The sequence below is a fragment of the Choristoneura fumiferana genome, chromosome 3 (assembly GCF_025370935.1).
Source record: "Choristoneura fumiferana chromosome 3, NRCan_CFum_1, whole genome shotgun sequence".
NCBI lineage: Eukaryota > Metazoa > Arthropoda > Insecta > Lepidoptera > Tortricidae > Choristoneura > Choristoneura fumiferana.
This window is the reverse complement of record NC_133474.1, coordinates 14,614,947-14,634,627: the sequence shown is the minus strand read 5'-3', so window position 1 is coordinate 14,634,627 and position 19,681 is coordinate 14,614,947. Positions and strand designations below refer to the sequence as shown.

The 19,681-nt window shown below is 41.3% G+C and overlaps 1 protein-coding gene across 1 annotated transcript in view; it reads left to right on the top strand.

Annotated features, from left to right (window-relative positions):
• LOC141426691 (E3 ubiquitin-protein ligase MIB1-like) overlaps positions 1–19,681 on the top strand; it is a 297,594-nt gene that overhangs the window by 5,200 nt on the left and 272,713 nt on the right. Inside the window, 5 exon segments of the mRNA XM_074085800.1 lie at positions 282–467; positions 885–1,037; positions 2,258–2,402; positions 3,008–3,186; positions 3,773–4,042. Of these exon segments, the coding sequence (XP_073941901.1) occupies positions 282–467; positions 885–1,037; positions 2,258–2,402; positions 3,008–3,186; positions 3,773–4,042 (933 nt within the window).

Sequence of the window (19,681 nt, the reverse complement as noted above, 5' to 3'; positions counted from 1 at the left end):
TTTAGTTTACAGATATTGACACTTGAGTTGAGACGGCTAGTACTTATAAAAAACATAATTGACTGTTATTGTCATATTAAAAAAAAGATAGTTGAAGACAATAAAAAAAAATTACCTATATTTAATTCAAATAAATCAATCATTAAAATCACCGCACATTGCCATGTGGTTGGTTCCAGCTGACCATCCACGTTGGTATATTTTTTTAAACTCTTCTATATGCGGTTACCCCGACCTTACAGTACTCATATTTTTATAATGAAATTTTTATTATCCTTCAGGTTAATGTGGACTTAGATTTGGAGATAGTGCAGTCGTTACAACACGGGCACGGGGGATGGACAGACGGCATGTTTGAGTGTCTCGGCACCACAGGCACGGTCGTGGGCATCGACGAAGATCACGACATAGTCGTGACCTACCCCAGCGGCAACCGGTGGACGTTTAACCCTGCTGTGTTGACCAAGGTAATCGTGAGGCGACACGCGGGCGCTAGCGATTGTATTCACTATCTCTTTCTACCCTAACCCTAAACCGTGTGAGAGAAAGAAGTGGTGAAAACGATTGTGATTTAGAGTGTGTTAGGCAATACGGCCTCTGGTTCCTATTTCATAAACTTGAAAAGTGTCAGGTGACCGACAATTTAGACTAAATTGTGTAGCCGATAATAAGTGGTTTAACATGGAATTCATCAGATTTATTTATGGATGTATATCACATTGTCACAGTCACTTGTCACCTGTCACTTATCAACAGTCTTTCAATTTATTTGCTGACGCTACCGCTACCTTTAATTTTTTTTATTGAAATTGGAATCCTTTTTACCCATTGACGGCTACAGTTTTTAACGGCGGGATATAGAACCACTTAATATCTGAACGCAGGTGTGCAGCGGCAACATGAGCGCCTCAGGGTCTGGCGTGGCGGCAGCGAGCACTGGGTTTGCAGTGGGCGACCTCGTGCAAGTCTGCGCTGATCAGGAGCGAGTTAAAGCCCTACAGCGCGGCCACGGCGAGTGGGCTGAAGCAATGGCACCGGTCAGTATAGCAGTCGTTTTATCCCTTTTTGATCGAGTTACCTAAATTGCCAATGAATGCATTACGCCTAAATATGAAATTTGCCTAAAAAGCTGTTTGCCCTAAACGAGAGATGCTGGTAAAGCAGTATGCCTGATGTGTGAAGTTGCCTAAGAAGCAGATTGCCTAAATTTAAATTACCTGTAAAGCAGTTTGCCAGAAATACTAGATGACTAAGAAAGCTGTTTGCCGTAAACGAGAGATACCGATGAAGCAGAATGTCTGAAATTTGAAATGACTGAGAAGCTGATTGCCTGAAATACAAGGAGACTAAGAAGCGGTAACAGCTATTTCTAAATAAATAAAATTAACGGTGGAACTGGTTTTTGGTTTAACCCCAAATAGCGCGACGGGAGGACGGGGGCAGGGCAGCTTTGGTGTTATTTGCTTTGTAAGCATTTAACCACTTAGGCATATTGCTTTGTAGGCATTTAACCATGTAGGCATTTTGCTCTGTAGGCATCGACTTTAGGCAATCTTCTTAGTCAACTTCACACTTCAGGCATACTGCTTCACCGGCATCTCGTTTACGGCAAACAGCTTTTTAGGCAAATTTCATGTTTAGGCATAACGCCATTATTGGCATCTCGCTTTTTAGGTAATTCGATCAAAAAGGGTTTTATCTATCTTTGGCAACATTTTTGTTGAGTTTCAAAAAATATCAATCTGATCGTAAAGCAAATAAAAGTAAATAATTTTAATTTTATACTTATATGGCCCTCTCATTGTGAGAGGAGGCCTGTGCCCAGCAGTGGGACGTATATAGGCTGGGATGATGATGATGATGATGACTTATATGGCGAAACGTTTCTGTTGACTGGTCGCGAACTTTGTGGACCGATTCGCTAGGAGTACATAAGCCGGGCGAGGTTGCGGCGGAGTCAGTTTTGAATAAGATAGAAAAGAATAAGAAAATACTCGAGCGATGAACATCGGAGACAAATCGTGACAAGCTAGTGATTTTATGATTGCTAAGTGAATAAGTGTTAAAATGATTAACGTTTGGCTATGTTTTTCTACTTAAAAACCCTACGGCTCGTAACAGTACTTAAGTGGAGCTGTCACAATTTTGCTAGCCTTTGAACATATATGTGACTTCATTAGGTATGTTAATCTACCTGGGTCTGACAGCCGGCAACGAATGCGTTTCCTATACATACCTACTAGATCTTTAATTCTAGACTCTCGGAAAAATCGGCCGCGTTCAGCAAATTTATCACGACAACGATCTCAAAGTGGAAGTGTTCAATACGTCGTGGACTTACAACCCCAACGCTGTCACGAAAGTTGCCTCGTCGATCGGCACTCTTCCGGAAAACTCTTCAGGTAAGTTTATACACACTCGCACACAGTTACACACCCACTCCGCCTTTAGTATGCGCTGGTTGGGGACTTAGAGTGTAGTGCAAGAGCTAAACGGTCGAAGGATGCATGTGTTTCTGTATGTTGCGATTTGGCACCCAAGTTCACCCAACCCCAAAAACAAGACAAATATCGACGACACAGTACCAATGCCTCCTAACTAATAAATCATTGATATGCAATTCATGACTTTGGTACCCCCTTGTCAAACCAGCTAATTTGCATGTTCGAGATTTATCAGTTTCGCGGTGTTGGTGCTTCATCATCGATATATAAATTGTGCCAAATGTTTTTGCCAAAGGTTGTTTGTTTGTGTGTGTTTGTGCCTTCGTTTTATGTTGGTGTTTTTGTTTAAAGATTGGTGACTAGGTAACAATGGCATTTGTATGCAGCATTATTGGAGAGTTCAGCGCTCAAGCATTTTTTTTAATTCTAGATCGTTAACATCGTTAACGATCGTTAACAATGAATTTCGCCTTCTGTTAAGTAGTTAACAATTACTACTTTTACATCTTTGAAAAAACACCTTATATTTGTGATTTGGTAAATATATGAAAGCTTTGACTCAGGTGATCGACTGTCAGCGCTTCTAAAGAAGCTATTCGAGTCGCATGTGACTGGTGATACGAATGAGGAGCTGGTGAAAGCGGCGACCAATGGTGACGCGGCACGCTGCGCTGATATTCTGGCGCGGACGGACGCACACGCTGACGTTAACGGCGTGTTTGGTGGACACACTGCCTTACAGGTTGGTTCCTATACTGTGCTCATTCATCATTCTGATTTTTTTCTTCTCAGGCTGCTGAATGTAAAGGTGACGTTGGGTTTTTGTGCCTCTCTGTATCTATTATCCCTGCATTGCATGCCCTTATAAAAAGTTTTTCAAACGCTTGACGTTTTGAGCAAAGCAAACACAGTTTTTTTTTTCAGTATCTGTGGCCCATGACTTCGTCTGCGAATAATTATACTTACTACGGACGAGTATTTGACAAATAATTCACAAATTGTAAAGTATATCGAGAAAACTGTCTCAAAAAACCATACAATTTTTCACATTCATGGTATAAGGGTACAGCACGCACGCACGTACGAAGACCCGAGTTGGATTCCCGGCTCCAGCATACTTCTTTTCTGGTTTTTCATTGTGCTCTAGTTAATAGGGTACTTAGTTACTATTTTACCTACCTAAAAACATTCACAAATTTCGGCATTTATGAATTTCTCTGCATTTTGTCTCTCTATAAAATGATCGTGTTGATTTGTGGTGTGCAATTAAGGATATTTGCATTGTTTTGTATTGTATAATATTAGTAATATAAAATGGTAACGTCCAGGCGGCGGCTCAAAACGGCCACCTGGAAGTGATCCGCGCCCTGGTGGAGGCGGGCGCGGACGCGGACGCGGAGGACCGCGACGGGGACCGCGCGGCGCACCACGCGGCGTTCGGCGACGAGCCCTCGGCGTTGCGGGCGCTCGCCGCCGCCGGCGCCGACCTCAACGCGCGGAACCGCCGCCGCCAGACGCCGCTGCACATCGCGGTCAACAAGGGGCATCTCGGTGTCGTACGCACGCTGCTGCAGCTGGCCGTGCATCCCAGCTTGCAGGTCAGTGCACTCTGTTAAGTCGAGTTTAGACTTGCAAGAAAAATTGTGCAAGTTGCATTACATTGCGAGGCCGTAAAGCCAACGAGTTTGTAGTGGTCATTCGAGCGCCGCAATGTAATGCAACTTGCACGACACATTAAGGTGCTAGCAGCGCGGCATATTTTAGTTCCATACCATTCTGAAGGTACTGTTTTATATGCTCACTGCTAGCATGCTCTTGAACTGTTACATTTGCTAGCAATAAGAATTCTAGTTAATACAACCACGTTGTAAACATAAATGACTATTTCTCAAAAAGTTGTCCATTTACAATTTTTCAGTTGTCCACTTATTAAAAAAAAAACCCTGATGCTATTTCATTACAAAAAATAAGTAATATTGTTTTTAAATATATACAAAACCTTGTGGAAAAGTGATAACAATTGTATTTTCAAATCATCCAGGAACCCATTGAAATATACACATAAAATTTCATCCAAATCGGTACAGCCGTTTTAGGTAACAAACACACGATGTACAGAAGAATTGTATATATTAACATTGTTAAAGAAAATTGGTCTTATAGTTTCTGAGATATTAACAAATAAGTTTTTGGTAAGAATTTCATTTTTAATACAAGCTTTTTTTGCTGACTGTACTTTTTGTTGACTGTACTTTTATTGTCACCCAAACTACATTTGAATACCCAATTTCAATTAGATGCCATTAACCGTTAAAGAGTTCCGTTCTGTGGAGACGATCCTGGCTAGACTACTAGGATGTCACCATTAGATTATTGTACTGTCACCAGATTTACATAAGTTTACCAAATTTCAAGTCGATCGGACTACTGGAAGTGGGTAAAATTTAACTTGCAAGATTTGAGCCAAATAAATAAACGAACAGGGCAAGTTAAATACATTTCGCTTTTCTTTATCTACCAGTAAATTCCTAACTGATGCCATGACTATTATTTCAGTATCAGATGGGTTAAATGACGCCCCTTTTTTCGCACCGGAAGTGACTATTTTTTGGTACTTTCGGCAAGTTACGCCGCGGCAGACTATTAGATTCGGACTCAGCATCAGTTTTATGGGAAACCATTGTGCGTTTCATCGCGGTATCAAGTAGGTACGAAATTTTGCAGTCCGCTCTCCGTCTATTAAGCCGGGAGAAAATCAGTTTATCGCAGAGATGTTAGCCTGCTCCCAGTTAGATGTGTCGGCATTAATCCCCGTCTCATCCACCGCGGAACCGTCATGCCGTTTCCCGGGACCCGTGTCTCTTGGACTTTTAATCTAGGCGAGTCGAGTTTCACTCTGTAATGAGTGTTGCGACGCTCTCAGACATGCGGTCGCCGTAATTGCCAAACTTTGCCCCATCCTTAGTGCCCCGCGCCTCTCCAGCCTTCACTTGTCACGCTCTATTGTTCTCATGGTAACGCGTGTGTTAGATGCCTTTACGATTCTACTTAGTACCGCTGTAAATCATAAGTTTAGCAGCTGACGTTGTTATTACGCACGGTGGCGGGTGAAATGAAAGGCCTACCTGGGAGCAGTATACCTAACATTTTCCTCGTACAGGCATTAAATTGCCGTAAAACTAAGTATTCCAATTCCAAAACAATACCAATAATAACAAGGCATTGCTCTTTCGACTTTATTATAACGTGTTAAACTTTCGTGATTTTCACTCCTAGTCAAAATACCACAAACGGGACTTGACACCCTACACTTCAGTCTACTCGTGACCACGGCCACTGTAATGTGGTTGAAACGTCGAGGTAAATATTACTCGTGTGTTTTCGCGTGATAAGTCCTGTTTATGGTATTTTGACTAATTTACATTTACATTAATACCTTTAAACGAGCAATTCTTGTATCTCGAGCAGTACAGTCGTGCAAAGATATCGACACGGCCAAAGTTGCAAAAATAAAATATGTATACACGGTCTTAATGTTAAGTGCATAAAGTCGTGTATATTTTTGTAACTTTAGCCGTGTCGATATCTTTGCCCTTGACTGTACTCTCAGCAAAGCTCGGTCGCCCATGTACTTTCTTTGAACTAATATTGCCGCAATTTTTAAAATACCATTTGGGGTGATCCATAAATCCCACTAACAAAAATACAATACAATACAAATATTCTTTATTGATCACCAAAAGCAGCTAACAACACTAACACTATAAATAACACTAGCACTAACATAATAAATGCGAAAGTTTGTAAGTCTGCTTGTTTGCTTGTTACCCCATCACGTCTAAACCGCTAAACCAATTTAGATGAAGTTCGGTATACTGATAGTTTGAGTCCCGGGGAAGGACATAGGATAGTTTTATCCCGGAAAATTGCATAGTTCTCGTAGGATAACGATAAACGGAGTCGCTGGCAACAGCTAGTTTTTGATATTTTTTCGCCCCCAAATTACACTTAGGTATAAGTTCAATTATTTAATTCATTTGTCAGCCGTACCTCCTCCATTTATATATGTGATGTATTTTATGATGTGGATTTTGGATTTAAGGTTTGAAATCTTTAAGCCACTCTCTTTTATAAATACTTATTAATGATTAATTATATTATACGGATTAATTATATTATATTGATACGACCTGTTACCGTAAGGTGTTACATTGTTGTCGTGTTTTGTGAGCCATAAATGAATTAGATGTTAAATGTACATATGTAGGTACAGTACGATTACTTGGAGTTAACACTTGACAGATGGGCGTGCCTTCAGACAACTTTCAAGTTTGAGGTCATACAAATAAAAAAGTTTTTACATAATCTGTAAACGTGGGTAGCGGTATACTAAAAATGGCTTTATTTGTACGTCGTCAAAGTTGAAAATTGACTGAAGGCACGCCCATCTGTCAAGTGTTAACTCCAAGTAATCGTACTGTAGGCAGTTTTGGGTACTGGATTTAGCACATTTTCGAGCAGTGTCGTGAAAAAACAATTGTGTGCCATGGCTGGCACATGATTTATCTGGATCGTGTGGATTGATTTGGAATGCAATGATATCTGTCTCACGCTCGATCGATCCAGATAAGCCACGCCACCATATCACCTGATAAGTATTCTAGTTAGCTAGTATATTAGCTAGCATAATAATGTTGTAGTTCAGTTGTAGTTGGAGATCAGTAAAGAAGTTGAAGTTTACCCGCATAAGGTCCAATTACGAGTATTTTTCCCCTAAAAATTGTATCAAAATTCTGTTGATTATATAATGTACTTTTGTACCGCAGTTGCATTGAAAGATAGAGGTCCAATGTTACACGATTTAACGCAGCTACCTACCTACATAGTTACATGCGACGGGGATCGGGGAAGGTTTAATTTTGTTAGTTTGTCTCACAGTTTCAAACAAACATTACGCTCGTTGGCATGACTAGGAACGCTGATTAGCTGAGAACCGTCGGTCTGAGAAGCTTTGGGTGTAACTAGTTTCAGGAAATAAGGCGTGAATTTCCTTCCCCGATGACTCTTAATTTGTTTTAAGCTTATCAAATGCAGTTCTCCAAATTTTATTATTAGTAAAAGTGATTATAACATTAAATAACTGAAAACCAGAAAGTAGTTTGCTCAGAATCGAGAGTAGAATCGATTACACTATGTTTTAAGTTAGGTTGTGTTTGTGTTTTTAAATCCTTTTTTTATTGTGCCCGGTCTAAAAGTTACGACTGCAACAGGCGCCAATTTTTTTTTCTCAAACATCCTAGGATTTCCTATAATGACATTTGTCGTCTTTATCTTCGTGATCATAGAACGCCAAGTACGTCATTGTATAGCACTTATTGAAGATTAGTTCTATTTTCAAATTAGAGGATAGTAATGGAATTTCATACAACATTGCCGGCCAAGGCCAGCAAAGAGATTGTCTTTTGTTCCAGTGGGGACTATCTATGGCATACTGCCAATTAAAAAAAAACGTACGTAGTTCGTGAATGTGTATTTACTTTTTAATCTCTTATTTGACTAGATTAACAAACATCAACCTGAACAGCTTACAAAAAATAGCTGAAAAAGAGTAATTTGGCGGGAATAGAAAAAAAAAACAAACACTTATACGGTTTATACCTAAAACGAGTGTTTTTTTTATTCAAATAAGTGTTATTGTTTCCGAAATGAGTTCATCATCAAGTGACATGGTATTATTCCCTTGGATTTATTTGAGAAAAGCACTATACAAGCCTAGTCCGCGAACAGGGACTGTCGGCCTCGTATCTCTAGATGGCCTCGTTCGTTAGCACTCGGCCATCTATTACTACTCGGCCGGCAATCCCCTATTTCGCGGACTCTGAAGTAATGTACTATTAGCGAGGTTGCATACTATCTCGATATTTTAATACTGGCCGGTTTGCTGCCACTGTGTGATTTCCTTCTAAAAACGTCAAAGCGCAACTGACAAATGACAAATACAAATCATGAGTGTAGAGTTAGAAATGAAGTAGAATTACTGGCTTAGCACAACACACGAATATCTTTTAAAATAATGAAGGTATTCAAAAAAAAGTTAAACCGACTCCAAAAAAAATAAAAAAAAATGGAACCGACTACAAAACTCTTGAAAATATTTTTCTAGGTACCTACTAGCTCAAAGTCGGTGCCTCAGCACGAGCCAGCAGGAGTGGAACAATAGTCGTCTACCTCACTACATACTTTTTTGGAGTCGGTTTTACTTTTTGTTAAAACATTTTTTTTTCTCACTTTTTAGTGATTCGTAGCCAAAGTACATCTTACATCGATTTCATTAAGCCCAAACACGGCTTAGTTACGTTGTTTAATAACATAGTTCCGTTGCCTACCTTCCGGCTTCAGCATCAGATCAGTTCGAAAGAATCATTAACTTAAAGCTTCTTCTTAGTCGCTTACTAGGTATATTAACCATGATTATTTATAGACGCGCGAGCGTTCCTTAGCTTCAACGAGTTTCATTGGCCATCTACGGTCTTCTTCATCAGATCCAGTTTACCAAATGATAATTTCTAAATGTAAATCACTCATCACTCATCCCAGCCTATTTGCGTCCCACTGCTGGGCACAGGCCTCCTCTCAGAACAAGAGGGCAAGAGGGCTAAATGTAAATGCTTGTCTTTAATACTAAAAATTCCAAAATCGCCATAGGTTTGCCTAAAAAATTTGGGGTTTGCCCTCGATTTCCCTAGGATCCCATCATCAGATCTTGACTTGGTGACAATGGGACTACCTCAGAAGAGTACCTACTCTTTCAAACAAAAAAAAAATTAAAAATCGGTCCACAAAATTGACTGAGTAATCGGTGAACATACATAAAAAAAATACAAACATTGGAACATAGAACCTCTTCCTTTTTTGAATTCGGTTAAATATTTTTGGGGTGTCTGAGGTTTCAGTTATTCAATTTACATCTTGTAGGTGAGGGCACCAGTCATGGACAGGAACCAATAATGGAATATTTTTTCCGCTAACCCAATATTAAGAAACGGACGCTACTTTTTCTAAAACTAATAACACTTAAGTATGTGCAGATAACTGATGATCATAAGTTCATCGGTCTCTAAGCTCCTTCTAAGATAGGAAGCGTTGTTGTCATAAGAAGCCTTGTCTTGGCTCTTGGCTACACTTCCCTGCAAAATACAGTATGTGAGTACAGATTGACGTGGCGAGGAGTATATACGTACCTACCCGATTTATGACTTTCTTGTTAGCGACATGACAAAGTTTTTTAAAACATAAACATATGCTTGCAAAACGTGCTCGCAGTTGGCACAATGTGATAATAAAATTCAAGGTAGAGTAGAATCAATTACAACACCTAAATGTTTGACAGTATATATTTTAGCTATGACTGGGCAAGAATGTCAAACAATCTGATGACTGATGAGTAGGGAACCACTGCTGCACTGGTGCGCCCGTTTAGTGCGTGCAACATTTTTCGATTGTTAATTAAACAAACTTACTTTATCGTGTAAATTATTAGGCAGTCTCGTTTAAGTTATATAAGTAGATGACATAATATCCTAACCAACAGAAAGTTGGAAAACCCCCGATTATGTCACATCAAAGTTCAATATTTCAAAAACGGCTAAACCGATTTTGATGAAACATGTCTAAGAACCATCGCTAGAAAACTTGATTTCAAATAAAAAAAAACGCATTCAAATCACTACGGTGCCACAGACAGACAGACACACATAGCGGTCAAAATTATAACACTTCTTTTTGCGTCGGAGGTAAAAAAGATCTGCTGTTCCAAATGTATTTTAAGAAACATATTTCGTCTTGGCAAGTCATGCAATTCTTGGTCATTAAAACAGATAGATGCAACTGCATAACTCTGCCCCTAGATAGTTATTCATGTTCCTGGCTATTAGGTACAATGTGGTTGCCAAGTCACGAAGCGTTGTCCAAAATATAAATACTGTTGGTACAGGTATGAAAACTTTGCCCCCCCCCCCCTACTGAGATCACGTATTACTACTGCTTATACATTTTCTAATTTTAAACTTTCCTTTAATTACGGTATTTGACTATTTTGTATATGTTTTATAAATTAAAACTACACAATGCCTGTTATCGAATAGAAAAACAATTTTTAAGCTACCTTTACAAATAACAAAGTTATAAAGGTTTGAAATTCAAAATTAGACATAGAAAGACATACTGGCATGTGACGTCACATGCCAGTACCGCCATACTTGTTGCATAGAGAAAAGCGTTTGAGAAAGGGACAGGTATATAGATTTTTCAAAAAAACACTATAAATCCAATTTTCAACCGATTTAAATTTTCTCTTCGCTAAACACTATCTGATTATCTAAATTTTCATAATAATATTAAGATATGGCAAAATCAGGAGTTGTCAAATACCGTATTGTTTACTGTATTCTGTGATGAATAATAGGAGGCTAAAAACACATGTGCTTTATCGTGAAAATAGGTAGGCAAATTAAATACTGCTTAAACTCATTTGTTCAAAGAGTCTGCGCGCAAACCATTCTAAAAAGCTTATAATTGACTCCGGTATTCCCGCTGCGAACTTTCTCTGAAATCTTTGTTTAATTAAATAACTATCACAGCGAGCTAGCGCCATATTGAAACGCAATTGGGCGTAAAGCTATTTAAATCTGAATAGGGCATTGTGAAGGCGCATCACCTTGATTCGGAGATGTCGTCGTCTCCTGCTTATTAAGTTAGAGTGGCTTTGGCCGCGCCGCCCGCGCGCCGTCCGCTGCCTCCGGGCGCTGCTCTCACACACAATCAACCTTAACGGGCTAAATGCCCTCCTCGGGACTCCGTCTGTACATCAACCCACAGCACTTCTCCTATAGACGTTTTTACGGTTGTATTAATGGATCAAAAATACACTGTTTGTTAAAATTACTGTTCGAAGTCAGAGCTGTTTTACAGAAAATACAAGTATAAATACTCGTAATATATTACTTTTTTTTTAAGTTTAAGCTTTTTTATTATTACTCACCTTACCTTGTCCATTTTATCTGTGGTATCGAAGCTTCCGATACAATGCAATGCAATTGAAAGCGATTTTTTTTGGTTGTTGTACGAGTACCTACGAAGATTAGTTCATAGAAATGAGCTCCTTGGTTTCTAAGGTATTTATTTAGATAATATTTTAAGGGCTTAGTCCATACATATATTTAAATCGAATAGTTATAAAAATATCTATATTTTGATTTAACATTAACTTATTATAGGTATTAAACCTATATTAAACCATAATAATTTAAACTGCAGGTTTCGTAGAAGTCTACGCCATGGATTCGGCTTCGTAGCGTTCGCCGCAGTTTATAGCGCAGTTTTCGACCTGCATAAACACGCTAGTTGCTTCTAAAAAGGATTTGCTGTGTACATTTACTTAATATGTGCTTCTATTTCTTCGTAAAAGACTGCCAGAAGTCAGAAAAGGCGCCTGTTACGTAAATATCTGCTGGGCGTGTTGCGAATTGGACAGAATACGCGATGAGGGGCGCCGTATACTCTCTAACTATAAGGTGGAAAGAGTTAGAATAACTTGCGTTTCGAATTTCTATACGTGACGGACGGCTTTATGATTACATTGCCAAAAATCCTTTGAATGCGAAAAATGCGCGAAGCTTTTTACGTTTGCTCGTCATAACACGGTATTGTTCCAATGTAAAAGAGTAAGTAAGTAAGTAAGAGGTAAAATTCAGTAGATTAAATTTGCGTGCCTATTGTTCAAAATTAGGTTGTGTTAGTTTATGTTTATTTTCAATGTTAAAACTTAGGTTAATGCACTTTAATCAGACTTCACTAATTTTACGTCAACTCTTTACTCAAAGCTTAGCGTTTTTAAATATGTCACTACCACCAACCACAGCTCGTGGATTCAGGTCATTTAATAAATTAAAACCTTAACAATTGGCACGCTTGCCGCTACGCTGCCCTATTGCCGCATGCAAATAAATAACGTAAAATGTAACTGTTGCCTATTCTATTTTAGTTAAGCAACATTATAAACAAACAGCGCGTCCGCTTGCCACCAAACGGAAATTCACAGGCCTTCCATTTCTGGTTATGCGTCGATTTATATTCTGCGCCCACTCGCCGCCTGAGAAATCTCATGTTGGAGGTGCTCTTTCAATTTGAATCGGAACACTCGGATCGGGGAATAATGTATTTCGATATCGACCCTCCGCTCGGAACGGATCCTCCTGTTTATCGCCGCTCTCATTTATTCGGGCGTCGTCGCGCCTTTATTTTTTCAACACAAACTCGGTGTCGCGCTGTTTATCCGCTGCGCGATACTATTAGCAGGGTCTTTGTTTTGAGACGCAGTGAGATTGCGTCGCTCTGACTGAAGGATAATTGAATTGTCACATAATACTACGTACCGAGTTTTCTTTTGGCTTGTCATTGGTTTATTTTTGACGAGGCACTCGTGGTGTTGTGATGATTCAGGCTTGCACATAACATGAATCACTTAATGCCACTAGTTTTCCGGTTTGATATTTTAACCCTTAGGATATTAAAAAACAAAAGAACTTATTATTTGTCTCCATGTCACAAAACGGTCTAATATTTAATCCTACTAATATTGTGAGTGAGTGAGTGAGTGAGTATGTTTGTTACTTCTTCACGCGGAAACGGCTGGACGGATTTGGATGAAATTTGGCAAAAAGTTAGTTTATATCCTGGATTAAAACAGGATACTTTTTATCCCGATATTCCCACGGGATAGGGATTAAATCTTGAAATAACAACCGCTGGGCTTAGAGTCATGAAATTTGGTATGTAGATAGCTGGACATCTGAAATAACACATAGGCTACTTTTTATCTCAATATTCCCACGGGATATGAATAAAATCTCGAAATATTAACCGCTGGTTTAGAGTCATGAAATTTGGCATGGTTGTTATAATATAACGTCAATGAAAACCACGATGTAATTTATGGAATTCTCACGAGAATTTAATAAAATCCCGGAATTTCAATTCAACTGCTGTACTTATCTAATGATTTACGCGTGCGAAGCCGCGGGTAAACGCTAGTACATAAAATAATTATGTAATATCTATTTAGTGATACATGACAATCGATGATCGATGTATTTTTATTGCACGATAAACTATAGGTACTTCATCTGCATCCAGCGGAAACAGACATTTCCCCGGATATAATAAAAAAGTTACCTTTATTCTGAGATAGGTTTCAATCTTTGAAAGAGTGTTTATAAACTTTTCAGAAGTTCTAGAGACTAGTCGGTATTCCCTTATCTTGTCTTATTTTTTTTTGCCTAATTTCGATTTGTTAACAACTTTTACTATAATTAATTGTTTGTCTAAGGTCAGTTTGTATAATTTTGCATAAATGATCATTTTCATAACTCTTGTTATGTCGAATAATATTTTAAGTATTTAAAACTCACTTTGTCGATTCTTTTTAACTAATCATTACTTAGCCGAATAACGTTTTTACTTTTAGATTAGAACTGCGACTACTAAAATAGGTTAGGTCAGAACTGCCACCACAACAGCGCGCGAGCCGAGCGAGCGTAGCGAGTGTGCCGCAGTTCCGGCGAAGCGCCAGAACCGAACTTATGTTAGACGTATAATATTAGATGAAAAATAATTATGTCAGTCGAACAGTATACGAAATATGTTTATATAAAATGAAAATAAGGTCATTTAAAATTAGGCGAAACAAAATTATGTTAAGTAAGCTGTACACAAAATGACTCACTTAAGAGCGTTTATGCCTGCTGAGCTGGCAACGATGCATTTTTGTTAGTTTTTCTCGTTTTTTTTTTATTAGCCTATTTTTGTGTCCCACTGCTGGGCAAAGGCCTCTCCTCTCTTGCTTCATTCCTGCCTATCAAAGGCGAGCTCCCGCCAACCCACATTATAGGCATCTAAGTCGTCCCTCCATCTCCTCTTCGGTCTGCCTCTATTACGGTATCCGTCACTAGGGACCCATTCCGTAACAATTTTGGCCCAACATTCTGGGTTCATTCGGCAGATATGTCCAGCCCAGTCCCACTTCAACTTGTCCGTCTTTACGCCCACGTCATCAATTCGAGGCAGATATAAACGCTCTTAAATGAAAATTAGGTATAATGAGCCTTTAGGTTGACCAACATTAATTTATCTAAAATTAGGCAAACCGAAAATAGACAAAACAAGGTACAACCGACTAGTCCCTAGGCATAAACAAACAAGCCCACGGTTTATAATTAGAATTTAGAAAAGATATGGATCAAAATAAACTTTTGGTATCGTAAATATATTTTTAAAAGGTGATTTGCTTTTAAAACTTTATTCAAGCTAAGGCCGGATGTACCGGATCGTGCCTTGTATGCCAGCTATGCATTACACGGGGGCGATCTATGAATACCGCTCTCAGACGTTGTGTGCAGGTAAAAGGCCACTCACAAAAGTCGATTGTTACAAAGCAGCTCGTTCCCAAGTATCTCTATACGATCGTCTAAGCAGGAGGAAGAACTAAGTTTCCTTCCAGTCGTCTTTGTTGGGCAATTGAATGGTGCATGCTCATATTGGTTTGAATAAGCATATGTGATGCCTTACAGTGTGCTCTGATTTATACCGCTTTTTAAAGCTATTCAAAGATTTTGTGTGTGCGTTGTTGTTTGTGTGCGTCAGAATTGGATGACATTTCGTATATATGTATATTCAACGCCGTATTTAGATTCCAAAAAAGTTATCATAATGGCCGAACGTCACTGTCACAAGTGTCATTATCATTGTGTCGTTCCAGATGTAACCAACCCATGCACATTAATAAAAAATAGTCTTTTAATATTTTGTTTTTATTCAGACCTTAAATGGGTACTGGCAACAGAAAACTTAACAGGGAACAAAAACTCAAGAACGAAAATTAACACGAGTATAGAAAGCATTCGATCAATCCAAACGTCAGCAGGGCTACTACGAAACTCGAAACTCGAAGTTCGTGTCGTGCTGTCCCTCTGACACTTATGCTATTTAATATGAGAGCGAGAGAGACGGTACGATACGAACTTCGAGTTTCGAGTTTCGTAGCAGCCCTGCAGGCCATACTACGAAGTGAAAAATTCGAACTTCGAACGACTTGCCATCCCGCTGACGCTTAAGTTATTTAATACGAGAGTCAGAGGGACTACCAATACGATACGAACTTCGATTTTCGAATTTCGTGGTAGTCCCCCAGATGCCGAATGAAGTGACAATTGGAGATGTCATGGTGGCCCTGTGGCCGCCATGTTTACCATAGTTTTCCATACGTGATTTGTTGTCAATATTTTTATGCGCATATCAAAAATATCCATAAATAGTATTTACACAAATTATGTGAATCTCATATCGTATCCAAATTAGAGATGGGCCGAGTACTCGTTTACTACTCGGTACTCGGTGTATTCGGCAGTTTTTTTGATACTCTTACTCGGCCGAATAACTCGGTTCCATTGACGAGTATACTCGGTCTAAATAAAATTATTATTTAAGAGAAATCATTATGTATTATAATAAAACAGGCTAGTTTAAAAATGTTATTAAGAGTATTTATTAATTAAAAACACAAAAATGAGAATTATCAATTAATATTTAAGCAATTAATTCGCGGATCGACAGAATGCGATTTTCTTCAAAACAACAACTGAATAATTTGCGGGGGAGAAGGCGGGGATTCCCGCGACGTTCGCTCGCGGCGCGGTGGTTGGTAGCGCCGCGTGAACCTGTCTAACCTGTATTCGCGCCTCAAAACTGAACCGAGTAACTCGGCCGAGTACTCGGTTTGAGAAACTTTGAACCGAGTATACTCGGTTACTCGGTAAAAGTTGTACCTACTCGGCGCATCTCTAATCCAAATGTTATTTAATCCATATGAAGTATTACCACTATAATATGAACTTTTCTTCTACAAAACAGTTTCAACCATATATTTGTTGGTGAAATTAATATTTACATTAAATTATTTATTTATGCAGTTGCATTTAATTTTAGCTTTACAATTATATATATAAATAATTTACCTATGTACTTTATTTAGAAAAGTTAAAACTTACCGATGCGAAACTTTTTCATTTTATTGGCATTAACACATGAGTAGTTTTTTGGAATCTATATACGGCGTTGAGTATAGTTTATAGTCCGACAACCTCGTGCGCGACGCTCCCTAGGAATGAGACGCGGTGGCGGGGCGGGGGCGTGGTACTATTGACATCAGCGGGGATTGGAGGGGTACCGGGGAGTAAAACCGTGCGCAATACACGAGCACGACGCTCGATCACCAGCGCGCCCGCGCCATCAGATCCCAGCTGATATCCTGACCCTCATCCAGAGGAAGAGGAAACTGCGCCGCCACCACCAACGCACCAGATGCCCGACCACGAAGTCCCAGCTGAACGCGCTCGCCGAGAAGATTTCGAGGGGCCTCGCCGTATACTCGGAATACTCTTGGCTCGAGCACATCGCTTCGGCTGCAGAGGACTGGAACGGCATCCACCGCCTATGCCGCCGCCTGGCGAACAAGCCAGCACCCATACGCCCGCTTCTTGCCAGTGACGGAACCATCCGCTACAGGGCAGAAGACAGGGCGGAGATCTTCGCGGACCACCTGGAGATGCAGTTCTCCCTTTACCCGTCTGACAACCACCAACACGAGGCAGACATCGGGCAGCGACTGGCGGAGTATTTCGCGGCACCGATAGCCCCCGATGAAGACCCCATTGTCTTCTCCCCGGGCCAAGTCGTGAGGATGATCCGACGCGTCCCGCTGAAGAAGGCGCCTGGCCCCGACCGCATCCCCAACGAGGCGCTGCGTCACCTACCCCCGCGAGGCATCGCGACGTTGACGCGGCTCTTCAACGGAGTCCTGCGGACGGGCCATTTCCCGCGCCCCTGGAAGCTTGGGCGCGTCATCATGCTCCCGAAGCCCGGGCAGAATATTCTTCGCCCGGAGAGCCACCGACCAATCGCCCTGCTGTCGACCACATCGAAGCTGTTCGAGAGGCTGCTGCTGGTGCACCTGTCGCCGCGCATCACGCCGCGCGACGAGCAGTTTGGCTTTCGGGCCGAACCTCCACCACGCTGCAGCTCGCCCGAGTCCTACACCAAGCCGCCGTTGCCTACAACAAGAAGGAGCACTCCGTCGCCGTCATGCTCGACATGGAGAAGGCCTTCGACCGTGTATGGCACCTCGGCTTGGTGTACAAGCTGACGACGTCCACCGCCCCCCGACGCGTAGTCAAGACTGTGGCCACCTTCTTGGAGGACCGCCACTTCCAGGTTGCGGTGGAGGACGCGGTGTCAACCGCGCGCCCCATCCGCGCTGGTGTGCCGCAGGGGAGCTGCCTGTCGCCCGTATGCTACGGTCGATATACTGACGACATCCCCGTCAGCGAGGACGTTATGCTCGCGCTGTACGCCGACGACGCCGCCTACATCACATCGTCCATCAGACTTGCGCATGCGGCGCGCAAGATGCAAGACTGCCTAGACACCCTACCAGCCTGGTTGGATGAGTGGAGGCTCCGTGTTAACGTCGCGAAGACCCAGGTCATCGCCATTAGCACGAAGCGGCTGCTGCCACCACGGCTGACGATGCTGGGGCAGGCCATCGAGTGGTCTCCCACGGTCAAGTACCTGGGAGTCACCATCGACCGCCGCCTCACCATGGCCCCTCACGTCCGGACTGTCATTGCCCAGACGCGCGCAGCGCGCGACCTTCTACGCCCGGTCCTAAGGTCCCGCTTGACACTGCGAGCCAAGTTGGGCGTGTACAAGACTTATGTCCGGTCACGCCTAACGTATGCAGCCCCCGCGTGGTACGCGCTGGTGGGAAAGTGCAATAGGAAGCGACTCGATGCCCAGCAGTCGCTATCCTTGCGCAGCAGCCTTGACGCCCCGTACTACGTGCGGAATACCGTCATTGCTCGGGGCCTAGGCGTAGAACCCCTGGGCCATTTCATCGGCAGCCTCACTACCAGGATGTTTGGTCGTGCGGATAGGTCGCGCTTTCGCCACCTGTGCGAGCTGGCGCCCTATCACCGCCGACCGTCGGACAACAAGGGCCTGCCGCGCGACCTCGTGCGTGCAGCGAGCCCTTAATTACTGGACCAGACATCCTTGGACCTGGACTTTACCTACCTTGCCGCCGGCTGATGATCGCTCGCTGGACCTCCCCGAATGGGGTCCCATCCGGCGGGCTTAATCTCGCTGGCGGTTTAAGAAGAACACCGGACTTGACATCCACCGAAGCCTAGCATCATCAATCGCGCTCGCATTCAGTCGCGGCCGCGCAGTTAAGCGGCTACACGGACTACAGAGGCTATGTCACAAAACGTTCAATGCACATGAGATTATAATCCGGAAATGAATCGACAGACAAAGGAGGTTGTGTATACTTCGCAGAAATTAAAGTTCTTCATCCGAATGTGTCAATGACATTCATTTGGCAAAAACAGTCTCTGAAGCGACTGGTTTTTTACCGATCACAATTAAAAAATTGTTATAGACCATAAATTGATGGAAGTACAGGGCACCAGCGTATCTTTTAAGTTGCAACATCCCGAAAAAGAATTAACTTAGATAATTTCGCGGAAAGCGCCATACAGCGAAAAACTTACTTACAGTGGTATAGGTAGAGTCATTTACGATGACGCGTGCCGTAGTTCTCAATACAATGTCATTAATGTCTAATTTTGACAAAATCACGCGTCTTCGTGGATGGCACTAGGTATACACTGTCATAAAGTAACAACTAACAAACAGTTTTAAGCGTCTTCCTATTTCCTTCTCTTGATAAAGTAATTAAGCACTTATTTTGTGCTATTATTTCTAAGTAGGTCTCATAAATATTTATTACTTAACTTTAAATATATCTTCGGCCAATTAATCTACGTGTGTAATCAAATCACGCGCTGACATCACGTGCAACCTCGCCCCCGCCACCGCGTTTCATTCCTAGGGACAAAGTTATTGGGCTATAGCAGATACTTAATTGGATTTCAGGAATAACACATAACATATGCTACCTTTTATTCCGATATACTCATGATATCTGGTCGTACGCAGATCCCTAAGAACTATAAATCTCAACCGAAAAATCTAATGAAGAGAAGATTTTGCACGTGTGGGTTCTATAGACTATGTAAATTAAATTCAGAAATCTCAATTCAACTGTCAAACCTAATGATTTA